The 16,978-nt window shown below is 36.6% G+C and overlaps 1 protein-coding gene across 1 annotated transcript; it reads right to left on the reverse strand.

Annotated features, from left to right (window-relative positions):
- Positions 1 to 3,967: 3,967 nt before the first annotated feature.
- On the reverse strand, positions 3,968 to 15,468 carry LOC110777093 (IAA-alanine resistance protein 1). Its single transcript, XM_021981707.2, has 11 exons — positions 15,077 to 15,468; positions 14,788 to 14,871; positions 14,284 to 14,333; positions 13,951 to 14,002; positions 13,147 to 13,254; positions 11,901 to 12,151; positions 11,411 to 11,545; positions 11,169 to 11,276; positions 4,464 to 4,565; positions 4,325 to 4,369; positions 3,968 to 4,243 (listed from the first exon to the last, which is right to left on the reverse strand). The coding sequence occupies exons 1-11, from the start codon at positions 15,420 to 15,422 to the stop codon at positions 4,088 to 4,090; spliced, it is 1,437 nt and encodes a 478-aa protein (XP_021837399.1). The 5' UTR covers positions 15,423 to 15,468; the 3' UTR covers positions 3,968 to 4,087.
- Positions 15,469 to 16,978: the final 1,510 nt, after the last annotated feature.

Below are 16,978 nucleotides of genomic sequence, written 5' to 3' on the forward strand. Positions count from 1 at the left end.
TATGATAAGCCTGAGTCAGGCTTACTTGAGCAAGAGAGAAGATCTCACGAGAGATCAGTGAGTAGGAACAGTTGAGGGACTGTTTCCATAAGGGAAGGAACAAAGAGGGTTGTTCCTAGTCATCTGCAATCAGAGGCGATTGGCAGATTGTGGCCCGAGTAGATTAGGTCTGTAAAGAAACTTAGTTGTTTTGCCTAATTAGTGAAAGTGTTTAAGTCCCCAAAGGGGCCGTGGTTTTTTCCTCTCTATTGGGCCTAGAGAGTTTTCCACGCTAAATCTTGCTTGCATATTTTACTATTTCTGTTCCTAGTAGTTTAATTTTTATAAATACGTAAAATATCAATTCACCCCCCCTCTTGATCTGTAAAACTAACACATTTGATCGAGAAAATGAACGTCTTAGCCTTTTAAAAAATGACATATATGTTGAAATTATAATAGAGATGAGAAAAGAGAAAGAATGTAGTAAAATATTATTTCATTCAATCCAATTAATTAAGTTATATGAAAAAATCTTTCATAGCCTCATAAAACATATTACATTGCTAGAATATGGAATAACCCACTAATAATATTCATAACTAATCATGGTCCTAAAATTAAGGACACTAGTTTTGAGCATAATCTTTAACACCCCCTCTTGCTTCAAATTAAATTAGTAGAAATTATGAATGACTACTCTTCTACTGCTCAAAAAAATGGTCGTGTTGAACGAAAACATAGGCATATTCTTAATGTTGCTCGTGCACTACGGTTTCAAGCAAGACCACCTAAGTATTTTTTGGGGAAATGTGTTCTCACTGCCGTTCACCTTATTAGTAGGACTCCCACCAAAGTATTAAATGGTAAAACCCCTCATGAGTGCTTGTGTGGTCAAATTCCTTCATATGATTCTATACATGTCTTTGGTTGTCTATGCTATGCTGCAAATAGACCACGTGTTAAGGACAAATTTGGCTCAAGATCTAGGCGATATATTTTTGATGGATTTCCTTTTGGTAAAAAGGGTTGACATCTTTATGATCTTGATACGAATTATTTTTTTGTGAGTCGTGACGTCCAATTTTTTGAAAATTCTTTTACTTACATTGAGTCACTTTCCGATAAACAAAAACTGCAATGGGAGTTGTATTTTAATCAAGCTTCTTTGTGGGATGATACAGAGTTTATTGACGTTAAAGGGAGTGAGACTATTGGAAATTCCGATATGCCAAGTATAGTTGAGGGTAGCACTGGTAGCATGGTGATTCTAGCAACGTTGATGTTGTTGTTGATGCTAGGCACGGTAGCATACATGATGATGATGCAATAGTGGCTGCTAGCCAGCAAACCAAACCACATATGGTGTCCGTTGGAAATGTGGATAATGTTGATGGCATACAAAATAATATAGTTAATGAGAATGTTGGCCGGGGTCATCGTCAAAAGTTTCCTTCAACGAAACTTCGTGGTTTTGTTACCAATATAGTTGTGCTAGGTACAAAATACAAACTCTACTTCATCGACTAAGGCTCACCCTCCTTCGTCAAAGTCCCCAGGTAAACCTTTTAATATAACTTGTTATGTGGATTTTAATAAATTTTCCTTGAGACACAAATGCTTTCTAACAAAAATTACAAAAGATAAAGACTCGACTTGTAATCCCCCGTAAATTTATAAATGTTTATTAATATATTTTAACGTATAGTTAATTATATTTAAATAGAATTTACGAATTTTAGAAATAAAAATATAATTAACGTATATTTATTTTATTACATTTTAAATACTTTAACGATTTATGCAATCTAAAATAAATTTTAGAATTCTATGTTGAAAAGAATTTGGATTACGGAAACACGATTGAATTTGGAAAACAATGATCCTAACCGGATTTAAATTCAAATACTAAACTAAATCCTACTCCTAGCCCAATTTGGTGAAGCCCAATTTGGTGAAGCCCAAAATAATAAACCCAAAACTCTCTCCTCCATTCTCTTTCAATTGCACATAAAAACAACAAACCAACAAAACCCTTCTCTCCTACAATATTCATGTGAACCAGCAAAACCCCCTCAAGCCTCCATTGCTGCTACTGTTTCACGCCGCCACCACCAGCCTTACACGACACCGGCGTTTTGCCACCCTCCACCGTCGGTAACTCTTTCTATCTCTCTCCCCTCGTGTTTCTTTCTCTCTTTCGTCGTCTTGCTTCCCTCACTCACTGACTCTCTGTTTTCTTGCGAAGCATCACCAGTGCACGCATACAACCTTCCGCCTTGCAGCACCGCCGTCCGGTAAGCCTCATCTCCCTTCTCACCTTCGTTTTTCTTTCCTCTCTTTCGTTCTTTCCCACCTCCTTAATTGTGCGTTTTTGTTTGCTGCGGAAACTACCACCACCACAAGCACCACCAGGCCTTTCCACCGCCCATCCGCGTCGCTACTCGTCAGCCCTACCGACGCCGTGCCACTGCCCGCCGGCCAGCAACTCTCCCTCTCTTCTCTTTTGGTTAATCCTCCCGTTTCTTTTTGCCATAGTCATGGACAAATTGACGAGGTCAATCCAAGATGGTATACCCTGGTGCATGATGTTTGCAGATGATATTGTGTTGATTGATGAAACAAAAGAAGGAGTGGAAAGTAAGTTGGAGTTATGGAGACAAACTTTGGAATCTCGGGGTTTTAGGCTGAGTAGAAACAAGACGGAATATATGGAGTGTAAGTTTAGTGGTGTCCAAGATAGAGAGACAGGGGCATTACCTTAGATGGGAAAATTGTCTAGGGCTCCGAAATATTCCGTTATTTAGGATTTATTATCCTAAAGGATGGAGAATTGGATGGAGATGTGACCCATAGAATCAAAGCAGGTTGATTGAAGTGGAAAGGTGCCACAGGGTTCCTATGTGATTCAGGCATGCCCCAAAGATTGAAGGGAAAATTTTACCGCACGACAATTCGACCGGCTTTGTTATACGGCACGGAATGCTGGGCAGTGAAACATTATCACGTGCACAATATGAATGTGGCGGAGATGCGCATGTTACGTTGGATGTGTGGGCATACAAGAAAGGATCGTTTGAGGAATGAGATTATTAGGAAGAAAGTAGGGTTGCACCGATTGAGTTTAAGATGATGGAAAATTGTTTAAGATGGTTTGGACATGTAAGCAGAAGATCAGGTGATGCTCCGGTAGGAGGATAGAAGGGTGGCAAAGTGATAGAATTGCAAGGGGTAGAGGAAGACCTAAGAAAACTTGGATGAAGGTGATTGAGCACAATATGAGCTTTCTTGGGATTGAGGAAAATATGGCGTTGGATATGACAGAGTGAAGTGAGAGAATATACATTGATGACTTCATTTGACCTATACAGCTTCCATTTTTCTCTTTTTTTCTATTTTTTAATTTTTTTAATTTTTAATTTTATTTTTAAAATTGTTTTATTTTTTTTTTAATTTTACATGCTATTTTGAAATGTACTTATTTTACTTATTCATTTATTTTGAACTTTACTTATTTTTTTTATTATCTCTTACAATATTTCTTCTATAATATGAAGTATATACATTTTCTCTTATCTTACTTTCATTATTTCTACTTTATCTTCCTTGTTTTTTCTTTTTACTTCCTGCTCCTTTCTGGTTTGATTGGTGACAATGTCGATCTCCAACGACGATTCATATTAGCCGACCCCAAATCATTTTGGGACTAAGGGTTTGTTGTTGTTGTTGAATAGCAACCCAATGCATAAAATAATTTACAAATAAACCATTTGAAGCGATATAGGAAGAGTTTGAGATTACTTCTTCCATGAATTAGATTATTTGTCTTCAAACTAAAAAAGAAATAAAATAAACTTTTATCTTTCAAATTATTTTTAGTTCACAACCGTATTATCCGACTGATAATTTAAACCAGATTCACTTAACATGAATTGTTCTACTCCTAATTCTAAGCAAGACATGTATTAACAGCTTCATGAAACACATCTATGCCAATCTTCCACAAGGCTACGATTCACGACTTCAAACCTCAAAAATTCATTGGTAAATAAGCAAAAATAACATTTATTCATTTTCTTTTTGCAGTTTATGGTCAGGGGAAGGATTTTCATTCTACAAGAGAAATCCAAAGGGCAACACCCATTCCTAAAATAAGTGAAATCAATTGGGTTACAGTACTTTTTAGACCAGGGCTCCCGTTGTTGTTCATCTCAGCTAGAACACCAGCTACCGAGATATAGATGAATCCACCAGCTGTGAACCCCTGCAGATGGTACAAAGTGAATATATAAACACGGCAAAATTTCGGCAAGATTGCAAAACTGAGAATGATCACATGATTTACCTCAATAAGAGATGACTGTCCTGGATCTTGGCCAAGAAGCAAAGCCTACAAATGTATGCAAGATTTTACTTTGATGACAAACTTGGAAAGAATATGAAATTAAATGTTTTAGTAAAGTAAGAAATCTAAGAACACCCACCAGTGCTGTTCCTGCTAACGCTACGAGTGCTGATAGGAAGTTGAAAAACAGAGCCTTTGACACGCTGAAACCTGATCGTACCAAGATTCCAAAGTCACCAACCTGCATAACAAAACAAACAAGCTGTTATACTTGTACGGAGTATCTTTTAGCTCGATGCTGCTGAGAAAGATACAAATATTGTTAGTAATAAACATTAAAACAACATAAACACCAATAGCATCCCAAAAAAACAGGGGAGAATAAGAAATAATATATGTTTTTTTCTTCTGAAATGAAGGCAGATCTTAGAGCACAGCAGCAGCAATTATATAAATAAAAGTTGCTGAAACTTTAGTATGTGTTCTGTTTTCTGTTAAACTGACTGAGTTGAGGCCACCAAAACAAACTGATGGCTGTGTAGTTTATAGTTTAGGCAACAATAAATACTCCCAAAGTCCCAAGGATTGGACTTTTGAATACCGGGGAATTTTTTCCGATACTTAGGATATATGTAGGGGGTATTCTGGGATTTCCGAACTAAATAGGAGGATAGTTATGGAAAACAGACTTTTGATATTGGACTTCTCACTCCAATCCCAGAGATCAACTAGGAGTTTCTCATTTATTTCTTACTACCAACTAGAACATCCTCACTGCCCTCAGTGAAATACGTAGTAATATGTAGTCGTACATGACAACTTGACAATACCTAGTTTTAGATGGTTCTGCAGAAACATTTTACAATCACCAAGGCACCAACACAACCAGGCATATCCATGTATTAATTATTACGTGGATTTGTCGTTCTTTAACACAACCAGACAAATCTATGTATTAAAATTATAAATGTGATGTTAAGCTTATGAGCATTGTGTATTACTCAGCCTTGAGCACAAGATCATTGCGTGCCAAACAAGCAATGCATGTGAACTGCCATGCTGGCACATTCTGTGAGTGTAGCTCCCTTATTTCTAGGAGTTCAGTTGTAACAGTTTTAGTAGCTTCTAGAATTAGTTTAAGCTATAAAAGGCAAGCATCATTGTAATAATCATTATTCAGTTTTATCAACTAAGAAAAGCACAAAATTCTCTCCTTCTGTTATTCTCTTTTCCAGATTTTGTCATGATATCAGAGCAGAATCAAAGATTCTTGGCTCATTTTTTCTGAAATTCCGCAAAATTCTTCCTGATTTCTTCAAAAATTGTTTCCTGTTTTCCTGATTCCACAATTTGTTGCACTGATTTTCTGGTGTTAGTAGCAGCTTTGTTGTTTAAACTCCAAATTTCTTTCTATATTTTTGTTCTTCTGATTCTTAATCCAAGAGTTATTTCTGAAAATGGCTGTTGAAGATTTTGATTCAAGTGCAGAAACCTCGAGACGTAATTCTGTACTACCTCCTAATCAAGATCCTGCAAGCATCTATTATATTCATCCATCAGATGCAAATTCAACTCAGCTGGTTACATTCAAGTTTAATGGTGAAGGATTTGCTAGCTGGAAGAGATCAATGCTGCTGGCATTGTCAGCAAAGAATAAGATTGGTTTCATTGATGGAAGCTACATCAAACCTGATCCTGGTTCAATGGAGAGTAAGGCTTGGGAAAGGTGTAATGACTTGGTGTGTTCTTTAATTCTAGGTAATCTGGATGATAGGATTGCTAAGAGTGTGATGTTTCTGAAATCAGCTAGAGATGTTTGGACTGATTTAGAAGACAGGTTTGGCTTTGCATCTTTGGCACAGATTTATTCTCTTGAACAAAAGCTAGCTGAGATTACTCAAGGAGATAAGAGTATTTCGAAATTTTTCACTGAAATCAAATCTGTTTGGGATGCAATTGAGGAAGCTCATCCTCTGCACATGCAACAATTGCACATGTAATGTCACTAAGAAATTTTTCCAGAGGCAACAGGAAAAGATGGTGATGCAATTTATGATGAAGCTTAATGATCAGTTTGCTACTATTAGAGGAAATGTATCGATGGTGCCTACTTTGCCTAAAGTATCTGAGGCATACAGATTGTTTGCTCAAAAAGAAAGACACAAGGAAATCTCACAGTCTAACAAACAAGTAGAGACACTGGCTTTTGCAGCTGAGAAGAGGCGTTTTGGAGGAGATCATTGGAATAACAACAATAACAAAACATTCAAAACACAGCAGACTGGTGGTGGTTTTCAAACTGGAAACACAAACAGATATGGAAGAACAGGTTCTAGCTACTTTTGTACACACTGCCAAGTGCAAGGACACAATGTGGATAGATGTTTCAAGATTCATGGTTATCCACCAGGTTTCAAAGGATCCAGAGATTCTAAAGTAGCTGCATTCTCATCTGGCACTAATTCTGATGTTTGTGTTGAAACACAGACTGTGACTGCTCCCACAATAACAACAAAACAGTACCAACAACTCTTGGATATGATGTCTAAACAACAACAACAAACCTCTGGAAATAACTAATCTTGCTTTGATGGCAGGTATATGCTTACTATCACAAACTAATTCTAAGTGGTTGTTAGATAGTGGTGCATCTGACCATTTTTGTCATGACTTGTCCCAATTCACTACTTGCAAACCAGTTGACATACAAAACACTTTTATAACCATACCAGATGGAAGTAGAATTCCTGTGACTCATGTTGGTTCTGTGGTTCTAAATCCTGACATAACTCTACAGAATGTTCTATATGTTCCAAACTTCAAGTACAATCTTATATCTGTCCACAAGTTGTGTCAAGATTTGAAGTGTGAAATTCGATTTACTCATGATCAGTGTTTTGTTTGTTGTCAGAAAGGGAACTTGATTCCTCTTGGTGAAGTGAAATCAGGTCTTTATAATGTGGGAGAATTGCAGCAGAAGAAACAAGAACATGTTTGTAATGCAGTTTGTTCTAGTTCTGTAGACAATGCTAAACTTTGGCATTTAAGATTAGGACATCTGCCTTTTAGTCAATTGAAGTTAATAAATCCTAAGTGTGAAGTGACTACTTGTATACAGGATACAATTTGTCAAGTATGTCCTGCAGCTAAACAAACTAGAGTTAGCTTCCCTCACGGTAGTATTAAGACTGTTGCTCCTTTTGAGTTGATTCACCTTGACGTATGGGGTCCTCACTCTGTTAAAACACCTTCTGGATGTAATCAATTCTTGACAATGGTAGATGATTACAACAGATTTACTTGGATACACTTGTTGAAAAATAAGAGTGATTCTGTTATTGTCATGACTGATTTTCTTAATATGGTTCAGACACAGTTTGGAGTTATGGTTAAATGCATTAGGTCTGATAATGCTAAAGAGCTGTGTGAAGGGGAAATGAAGAAACTATGTCTAAAGTTTGGAATTCTGAATCAGACTAGCTGTCCACCACAACAAAATGGGGAGTGATACACCACAACAAAATGGGGTGGTAGAAAGGAAACACAAGCACCTTTTAGAGACATCAAGAGCTTTGTACATTCAATCTTAAGTATCAGCTAGATTTTGGGGTGAATGTGTGTTATGTGTTGCATATCTGATCAATAGGATGCCATTACAGTCAATCAATCTTGATACCCCACATTTCAGATTATACAAGAAAATTACTGATTTGTCTCACCTAAGAACATTTGGATGTCTTTGTTATGTGTCTACATCCAAAGTAGGGAGAACTAAACTAAATCATAGAGCTACACCATGTGTTTTCTTAGGATACTCCACTTCTCAGAAAGGATACAAGGTCCTAGAACTTGATACAAACAGACTCTTTGTGTCAAGGGATGTTCACTTTCATGAAAAACATTTTCCCTTCCACATTTATCACAAACACAGTTCTTCTCATAATTCCTACATTCATGCCATTTATCTACCTGCTGTCACATCTCCTGTCATCTTTGATACACCAGATTTTTCTTCCCCAGAAACCACATTTCCTTCACCTAACTCACCCTCTACTATCCAGGAACATACCACCTCACCAGACACTATATTTCCTTCACCAAACTCAACACCTACATACATTCAACCTTCTTCTCCATCTAGTTCTAGCAATGATGATCTTCATCTCTCATCTAGTCCCACTGATGTTCCTTCTCCACCTAATTCTCACAGACATGATACTACTGAGAATGATTCTACAATCCCACCACCTAGACAGTCCACAAGAACACACAGAAAACCATCATACCTAGATTCATACCAGTGTTATTCATCTGTTCTAAATCCAGAATCCATACCTTCACCACAGTTCACCCAACATTGGTGCAATTTGGTTTCTTATGACACTTTTCCTGAAGAATTTCGAGCTCTTTTGTCACAACTTTGTGATATCACAGAGCCTTTATCTTATGATGAAGTTGTTCAGCATCCACTGTGGGTGGAAGCTATGCAAAAGGAACTCAATGCACTTGATCATAACTTTACATGGGAACTGGTAAAGTTACCTAAAGGGAAAAAGGCAATAGGGTGCAAGTGGGTATTCAAAGTCAAGCTAAAGTCAACAGGGGCCTGGAAAGATGTAAATCAAGACTAGTTGCAAAGGGGTTCAACCAGAAATATGGGATAGACTATGAAGAGACCTTCAGTCCAGTGGTTAAAATGACAACTCTGAGATGTTTGATTGCTGTTGCAGCAAGCAGAAATTGGCCTCTCTACCCGCTAGATGTTAATAATGCATTTCTCCATGGAGATTTGAAAGAAGAGGTGTACATGCAAGTTTCTGAAGGTGTTGACAATCCTGATAATAAAGTGTGCAAGCTACTCAAATCTATTTATGGCTTAAAACAAGCTTCAAGGCAATGGCATGAGAAACTTCTGACTGCTCTTGAAACACAGGATTTTATCCAATCCAAGCATGATTACAGTCTATTTATTCATAGAGAACATGGTCATATCAACATTGCAGCAGTTTATGTTGATGATATCATCCTTACTGGTACAGATTCCAACAAACTTGCTGCATTGAAAGCCTATTTGCACCAGGAATTTAGCATCAAGGATTTGGGGAAACTTAACTATTTTCTAGGGATTGAAGTTGGCTATTCAACTGAAGGGATCATCCTTAGTCAAAAGAAGTTCACCAAAGAATTGCTCAGTGATTGTGGTTTTGACATCACAAAGAAGGCCATAACACCACTACCAGTAAATGTGAAGTTGACACTATCTGATGGAGAGTTGTATTCTGACACAGAAAAGTATAGATCATTGGTTGGGAAACTTAACTTTCTAACCCACACCAGACCTGATTTGTCCTATGCAGTTCAGTCACTAAGCCAGTTTCTACAACACCCAAGAGTACCTCACATTACAGCCTTACATCATACATTAAGGTATCTAGATCATACTGCAGGACAAGGAAGCTTCAGATAGTATCAGTTTACAAGCTTTTTCAGATTCAGATTGGGCATCATGTCCAGATTCTAGAAGGTCCATCACTGGTTATGTGTTACTCTTAGGAGGATCACCAGTCTCATAGAAGTCTAAGAAGCAAAATACAGTTTCAAAGTCATCTGCAGAAGCAGAATACAGGGCAATGGCTGCAACATCAGCTGAAGTAACTTGGTTGGTTAACTTATTGGAAGATATGGGAGTCATCAATCTCAAACCTATTAGCCTTCACTGTGATAATCAATCAGCCTTGCATATTGCTAGAAACCCAGTTTTTCATGAAAGAACAAAACATATTGAGATTGATTGTCATTTTACACGTGACAAAGTGTTGGAAGGCCTACTGCATCTTACATACTTGCCTACTGAAAATCAACTAGCAGATGTGTTTACCAAGCCACTCTCTTCTGCACAGTTTCAACAACTATTGTCCAAGATAGGAACATGTGATGTTCCATCTTGAGGGGGACTGTTAAGCTTATGAGCATTGTGTATTACTCAGCCTTGAGCACAAGATCATTGCGTGCCAAACAAGCAATGCATGTGAGCTGCCATGCTGGCACATTTGTAGCTCCATTTCTAGGAGTTCAGTTGTAACATTTTTAGTAGCTTCTAGAATTAGTTTAAGCTATAAAAGGCAAGCATCATTGTAATAATCATTATTCAGTTTTATCAATTAAGAAAAGCACAAAATTCTCTCCTTCTGTTATTCTCTTTTCCAGATTTTGTCAGGTATCATCGTTCTTCAACTTCCGAAAACATTGTTAATACTCCTTCCGTCCCACATTACTTGTTACACTTCCAAATTAGGAATGGTTCCACTATTATTATATTGTCCCTCTCATCCCACTAACAAAAGTTTGGTCTTCACACCCTTTCTCATTCAATTAAAAAAATATTCCACTAACTTCTATCACATCTATTTTTCCAATAAAATAACAATTGATAACCAAACAACCACTTATCACCTAAAACTTTGTGCAAAGGAAAGTGTATCGAGTAATGTGGGACAGAGGGCGTATGATTAATTATCAACAGTTTATAAATCCCAACACATATTCTTCACAAAGTGCTAAAAGAAATACGAATTCTTTCTGAAGTAAAAACAAACAAGGAGAACGAAGGGTATATCCTTAGATGTGAAGCTTAAGGTTAAGAACTCAATACACACCGATAAGTGATTACACTAACCGCTATTGTACAATTTTTTTTTTTTTTTTTAAAGAAGAGTGAGATTCCACTAAAAAAAAAAAGCAGCACGCTTAAAGGTTAAACCTAAAAGTACGCAAAAGCAGAGAAACAATTTTTCAGCAGTAAATAGACTTTGTAAGATAATTGAAAACATTATTCAAGAAGTACCTCTTGAGGGAGTTCATGAGCAAGCAAGAAAATTGTTCTAGACCATCCACCGACAGATCCATAAAGTAAAAATGCACTTCCCAAGGCCATGCCATCAGTAAAATTATGCTGCAACAATTTAAACATATTATCACATCAGAGACGATTCTCTTTTCGTCATAACAGCAAAAGGTTCACTCTTGATCGCAAATCCAAAACACCAATTCAATTTTCAGCAAATTCACTATATAACACAAACTTACCACACCATCAGAGAAGAGATTGAGATATCCAAAGACCAGGTTGGATGGCTGTTTTGTAGGCTTTGCTTCTCCTACTTTGCCATCAGCGGCATCTATGTCTGACTTGTCACCACTGGTGTTGCCATTTTTGTTTCTCTGCAGACCAAGTGAGGGCAGGAGGGATTATAATTGAAATTTAAAAATTTAGTTTATATCTAACTCATTGACATGACCAATTATCAGAAGCTACAGAGGAGTGAAAGTACTTTATAACCACACAACATAAACCTATTGCTTTATAATCACGATTGGGGAAGTCTGTTTCATTAAAATGTATCAGCTGGCAATAGACAAACTACATGTGCCTATTTTCTGGGATACTGATATAGACGCGAGGAGAGCACTTTTAGCAGAAGGCATTATGTGTAGGCAAATATTGCCGAATATTTTATGCTAAATAGTAGCCTATTGAGCAAGCAGCATTGTGAATAGTTCAGGCGAAAGAGTTCACCTTCTTTAATTCAGACCGGGACCCAGCAACTTGCTTTGATTTTGAAGTTGCATCAGCAGCTCCATTTAATAATTTCTGTTTAGATGGCTTCTCTGATGATTTCTCATCAATATCATCATCATCCTTCAGTTTTTTACTGCTTTTTTTATGGCGGTGATGATGGTGAGAATGAGTCCCTGAATGTTCACCTCCAGAAACTTCTTCAACAAACCTAACAATCTTCTCCACGATCAGGAAAACTACAATGCCAGCTGCCGCAGAAAATATAGTAGAATAAGATATTTGCAATATTCTAATCCGTAACATTTAATTGACTTGCAGGAGCCCCAACAATTGTTCCACGAAATTTCGAGCCTAAGTTAATAAAAGCCACATGTAATTATTATCAGCGCAGATACAAGACAATGAAGCAATTATTAATCCTAAATAAGTTTAAGATAAAAAAATAACAGTGCCTTCCCAATGCAGCAAGGGACCAAGAGGACATGGAGGCTTATGGTTATTATGAACAGAACTAGTACAATGCCATAACTCTATTTAGAAAATGAACACAAAGTGACAAAGTTCAGATACAAAAATGATCAAGTAATCTTCAGTGATTTTATCCCAGTTGAGAATCAACTTAAACTAAATTTGGCTACAAATAACTTTTTTACAAAAATACCCAGCTCTATTAGAACCGAATCTGACTAATCATAAACACCAATACCTACATGCAAATTGGTATCAATCAATTAATCATTTACATTCACTAAGACAGGCATCAACAAAATTCGGCTTTTCAAAGGTAAATCAACAATAAGTTTCTGTATTCTATTGCTGAAGGAACTTTCTGCAACTTCAGTTATAAGATGATACTGCTTCCTGGAATGTTGAATATTGTCATGTACGATAAGCCAACTAGCAGAGCCATGACCATTGACAGTATGTCCCAAGTATAGTTTACCCCAAGGATGAACACTATATGACAGGAGAAGGAAGGTGGAGAATACGTACACACAAAAAAATGATACTAAACTCATCTCACTCAAACAGAAGGCAAAATCAGAACTATAACAATAGAGCATAATGATTTAGGTTTAGAAACCTTCAATGGAGAAATTCCGTAAAGACGTTAATGAACCTTTCGAAAAGATTACAATCTACAAAGGTCACTTAAACATTAAAGACAATGGCAAAGGTTGAAAGTGGTAACACGCAGGCCTTGGTGGAGAACCAAGGTGAAACATACAGAAAAGGCACTTACTTAGGACTGACAGTCCAATGGACAGATCTTTCAGGGAATGAGCATGAGAATGCGAATGTGAATCTTCAGAATGAGCATGATCATCATGTGAATGAGAGTGCCCACCACCTGTACAGAAGCCATACACCTTAAATACAACACGCCTGCTCACTTAACAACGATAATGTATAGCAGGAATAAACATTCACAGTTCACTTAAGTGATAAATTCTTGAGAAGACCCAGGTTATACATGATAGGCATGCATGAAGATACTAAACCTCAACTGCTCTCTCATTAAATACCTTGCACAAATCAAACTAGAAATTAAAACCCTTCCGATCTCCCTCCACCTACACAACTACACTGCTTCTTTTCCATGAATAATTTAATTTGATTCCATTATTGTTTGGGATAAGTGGATAACACCATAATCATTTGATGTAGTACAGGATGTCAATGGTGCTTTATTGTGGTTCCCTGTCACTGCTTTGAGTAGATAACAAGTATCAGTAGGCATCACTATAATTGGACCAAGTTATACCGATCAATGAACGGATGAAGTAATTCAGAATTTCAGATAAAGACTCTAGTTATCCTTAAGTTTTGATCCCTCAGATGAATCAAATCCTCTCAAATTGGAAAGTTTAAAAAAAGTAAAGGTTCCCTTCCCTTACCACTCCTTCCCTCCCCTCTTTCTTCCCTTCAATTATCCAAACAAGGGTATGCTGACAAACGGTAGTTTGATGCCAATTGTTGCCGTACAAAATTGTGAAAATAAAGTATAGTTTCAGTAACAAATATAACTAGTCATCCAAAAGCTTACTGAAAGCATGAGGTAATTGGTGCAAAAAGGCATCCCCCAGCATGGCACCAGCCTGCAGACACAGAAAGCATACCAATATACTGTAAGCATCCGACTTAAAGAGGGGAATGAGAAACAAGTCAACACGAATCCAGTGAACCCAGAAATACTCTTTGAATATGACTTCCATTCATAGCTAAACGAAGCTAATATCACCAATCTCAAACATAAGAATACAAACAAAGAGCATCAAAGGTAGTTCCTATTGTGTTAATATCACCAATGCTTGGCCAAAAATCACACACCAAAAACCTCAAAGGGCATCTATTCTCATAAAGCTCAAAGAAACCTGACCCCAAATAGCGCCAATGCATCAACGACAGCCTTGGATGGTTTGCCATGTGCTACAAAGAAAGAAAGAAAAAAAATAAGGTTTCAGGCTTTCAGCTTTCCGTTCGAACAAAATCAGGAAATACATTAAATTGTAGAAGAATTTGGCAGTCTTCAAACTTACAGCCCATTCAAATGTGTAAATCCCTAAATTCAGAAATTCTATCATCACTAACACTTCTAGGTATAGAGTACATCTTCATTATTGCAGGACGATCAAAAAAGACATTAATCCAAAAACGCAATGTCATTCATTAAACAAAGCATCAGCACATGTTTACACATTCACAGCAAAAGTTCTTCATACCCAATTCCAAAATGAAATCAATTACTACTAACCCCTCCCCCTCAGGCATCAGCTAGCTTAAATGGTAAAATCTACTAAGAGAATAGAATCAAGTCTACATTATTTGATCTGTATGGCTCCACTAAACAAAACGAAAAAGAAAGATTTAAGAGTAAACTCACCACATAAGATAGGAACAATGGTCAAGCAGATAAGTGAAGCCAAGCTCACCAAAAGGGAACACCCCATTGCATTAATCCAAAGTTCTGTTTCAACAAATAATAATAATCATTACTGAAAAAATGCAACTCAGATTAATAATTCAAAAAATTAAAAACCCAATGTAGAGCATAAGAACCCCAATTTCCAAACATCCCCAATTAAAATCTCCCACCAGAAATTAAGGCATTTTCAAAAACAAGATCGAAAATTTACTGAATTTAGAAAAACAGAAATTGGAGAAGAAATTACGAATTCCGGTGAGATTGGAGTGGGACCCATCAAGGTGATCTTCATGGTGGTGGTGGTGGTGGTGGTGGTGGTGGTCGTGATGGTCCGATGCAAAGCCGAAAAGTTTAAGGTCTTCTTCCTCAGCAAGCTCCTCTGGGAGCAACTTCCTTTTATTACTAACGGATAGATCAACATCATCATGATCATGATGATGGTGGGAGTTTCCATGGTCATGGTGATGATGGTGACCATGGGAACAAGCGTGGTCAGAGGCAGGGGATTGCTGCCCAATGCATAGATCCAAAGTGTTGCAAAGGGAAACTAGGAGGAGTAACAATAACAAGGTTTTAGTCCTACAGACCGCCATTTTCGGGTTTAAAGAGGAGAAAGAGTGAAATGGAAATGGAGGAAAGTAAAGGTCAACACTTTGATGAGTATCAAATTACCGATTACCCGGTTTGAACTTCTAATTTGGGCCATATTTTTATGGCCCAATAAGATACAGTAATGGGCCTAATAGCTTCTCTATTTAGTAAAATTTCTAAATTCATCCGAAGGTCCGTAATGGCTATAACGGGGGTATAGCCATTACTAGCGCGAACGTCGTTTTTGGGATAACCAGAAAGCGCGTGAGCGCACGTACCACAATTACCAGCATAAAAAAAACGACACATAATTTTTATGCGTGGAACGCTTATAAATATCAAACGAAAAGATCAAAATAATTTTGAAACATGTTCAAATTCCTTGCACGCATAACGCCCAGTCACCCACGATCATTTCCTCTCTCCTAGAAACTGTCATTAAACTGCCTAAAACTACCTGAATTTACTTTCTTTCTCTTCAAACCGCAATTAAACTTCAAATTAACACTACAATTGTAGAGAAAATTCAAAGTCGGAGGATTTGTTTGTTCTTTTTTGTGAAAACTTATAACAAATGGACGTTCGACAAGAAATTGACATGAATAAGCCGGAAGATGAGTACAGATAAAAAAAATTAAGTAATTACAAGTGATTATGTGCTTTAATTTTGTTTTCGAACTAAAATTCAAACATAATTTTTCTTAATTTTGTTCATTTTCAGAAATTTATAATGTTCGAAGAAAATACCACGCGTGTAAGTGATTTCTGTTCAAAATTCGTACATGCAACTGGATGTTCAATTTATTAGACATAATAATGTCTCACTGAAGTTTTTATTTAAATTCTTTCATTATTTTACCAAACTGTAACTTTTGATTTTTTTGCTCCAGTACTGAAAAATCGACGAATGTGCCTGAAATCGGCACTGAGAAGCAAAAACAAACGCTCGAGTACATAATTTAAAGTTTTCGTGGATCAATTTCCGTTTTATTATTCTTGCGTGGACCTGGTCCACAATAATATTTGTGTGGATCCAAAATCAATAGTTTTCTCTAGCACTATTTTTAACTCATAGTGACCTTTATTGTTTATATAAACTATAATAAATTAAACACCAAAATTCTTAGACATAGTAACCATTTTTTGAAACATAGTAACCCTATGTTTTTAAAAGCGAATTGTGACTTAAAATCACATTACTCAAATACAACATGTATCAACGATACTAATTTGATATTTTATTTTCATAATAATCCTAATAAAGTGCCAAAATAAAATAGGAACAAGTTATTAATTTTATTTTAAGACATGGTCCACAATAAATTTAGTGTGGACCAAGTCCATTTAAGAATTAGTATATTTAATAATGTTCAATTGTTTTTATAATAATCTTCATTTTGATGTACCGAGTTGATTTATAATAATGTTGACAAGTTTTCAATATTTGACCCAATAAGTTGCAATGAAGCGACCTTTTAGCACGAATAAAGTAGTTTGCTAGCTTAAAGACTTCAATCGTTGTATGGTAAACTTAAAATTGGGCCTAATAAGAAGAATA

This window comes from Spinacia oleracea, chromosome 2 (assembly GCF_020520425.1).
Source record: "Spinacia oleracea cultivar Varoflay chromosome 2, BTI_SOV_V1, whole genome shotgun sequence".
In the NCBI taxonomy this organism is placed as follows: domain Eukaryota; kingdom Viridiplantae; phylum Streptophyta; class Magnoliopsida; order Caryophyllales; family Amaranthaceae; genus Spinacia; species Spinacia oleracea.

What these genes read in the sequence shown, in the direction of transcription:
- LOC110777093 (XM_021981707.2), bottom strand. Translation starts at nt 15,422, where the DNA reads ATGGCGGTCTGTAGGACTAAAACCTTGTTATTGTTACTCCTCCTAGTT. An exon ending in CCAATTACCTCATGCTTTCA is followed by an intron (nt 13,255 to 13,950) that starts GTAAGCTTTTGG and finishes GCTTCTGTACAG; the next exon opens with GTGGTGGGCACTCTCATTCA. An exon ending in CTCATGAACTCCCTCAAGAG is followed by an intron (nt 4,566 to 11,168) that starts GTACTTCTTGAA and finishes TTTGTTATGCAG; the next exon opens with GTTGGTGACTTTGGAATCTT.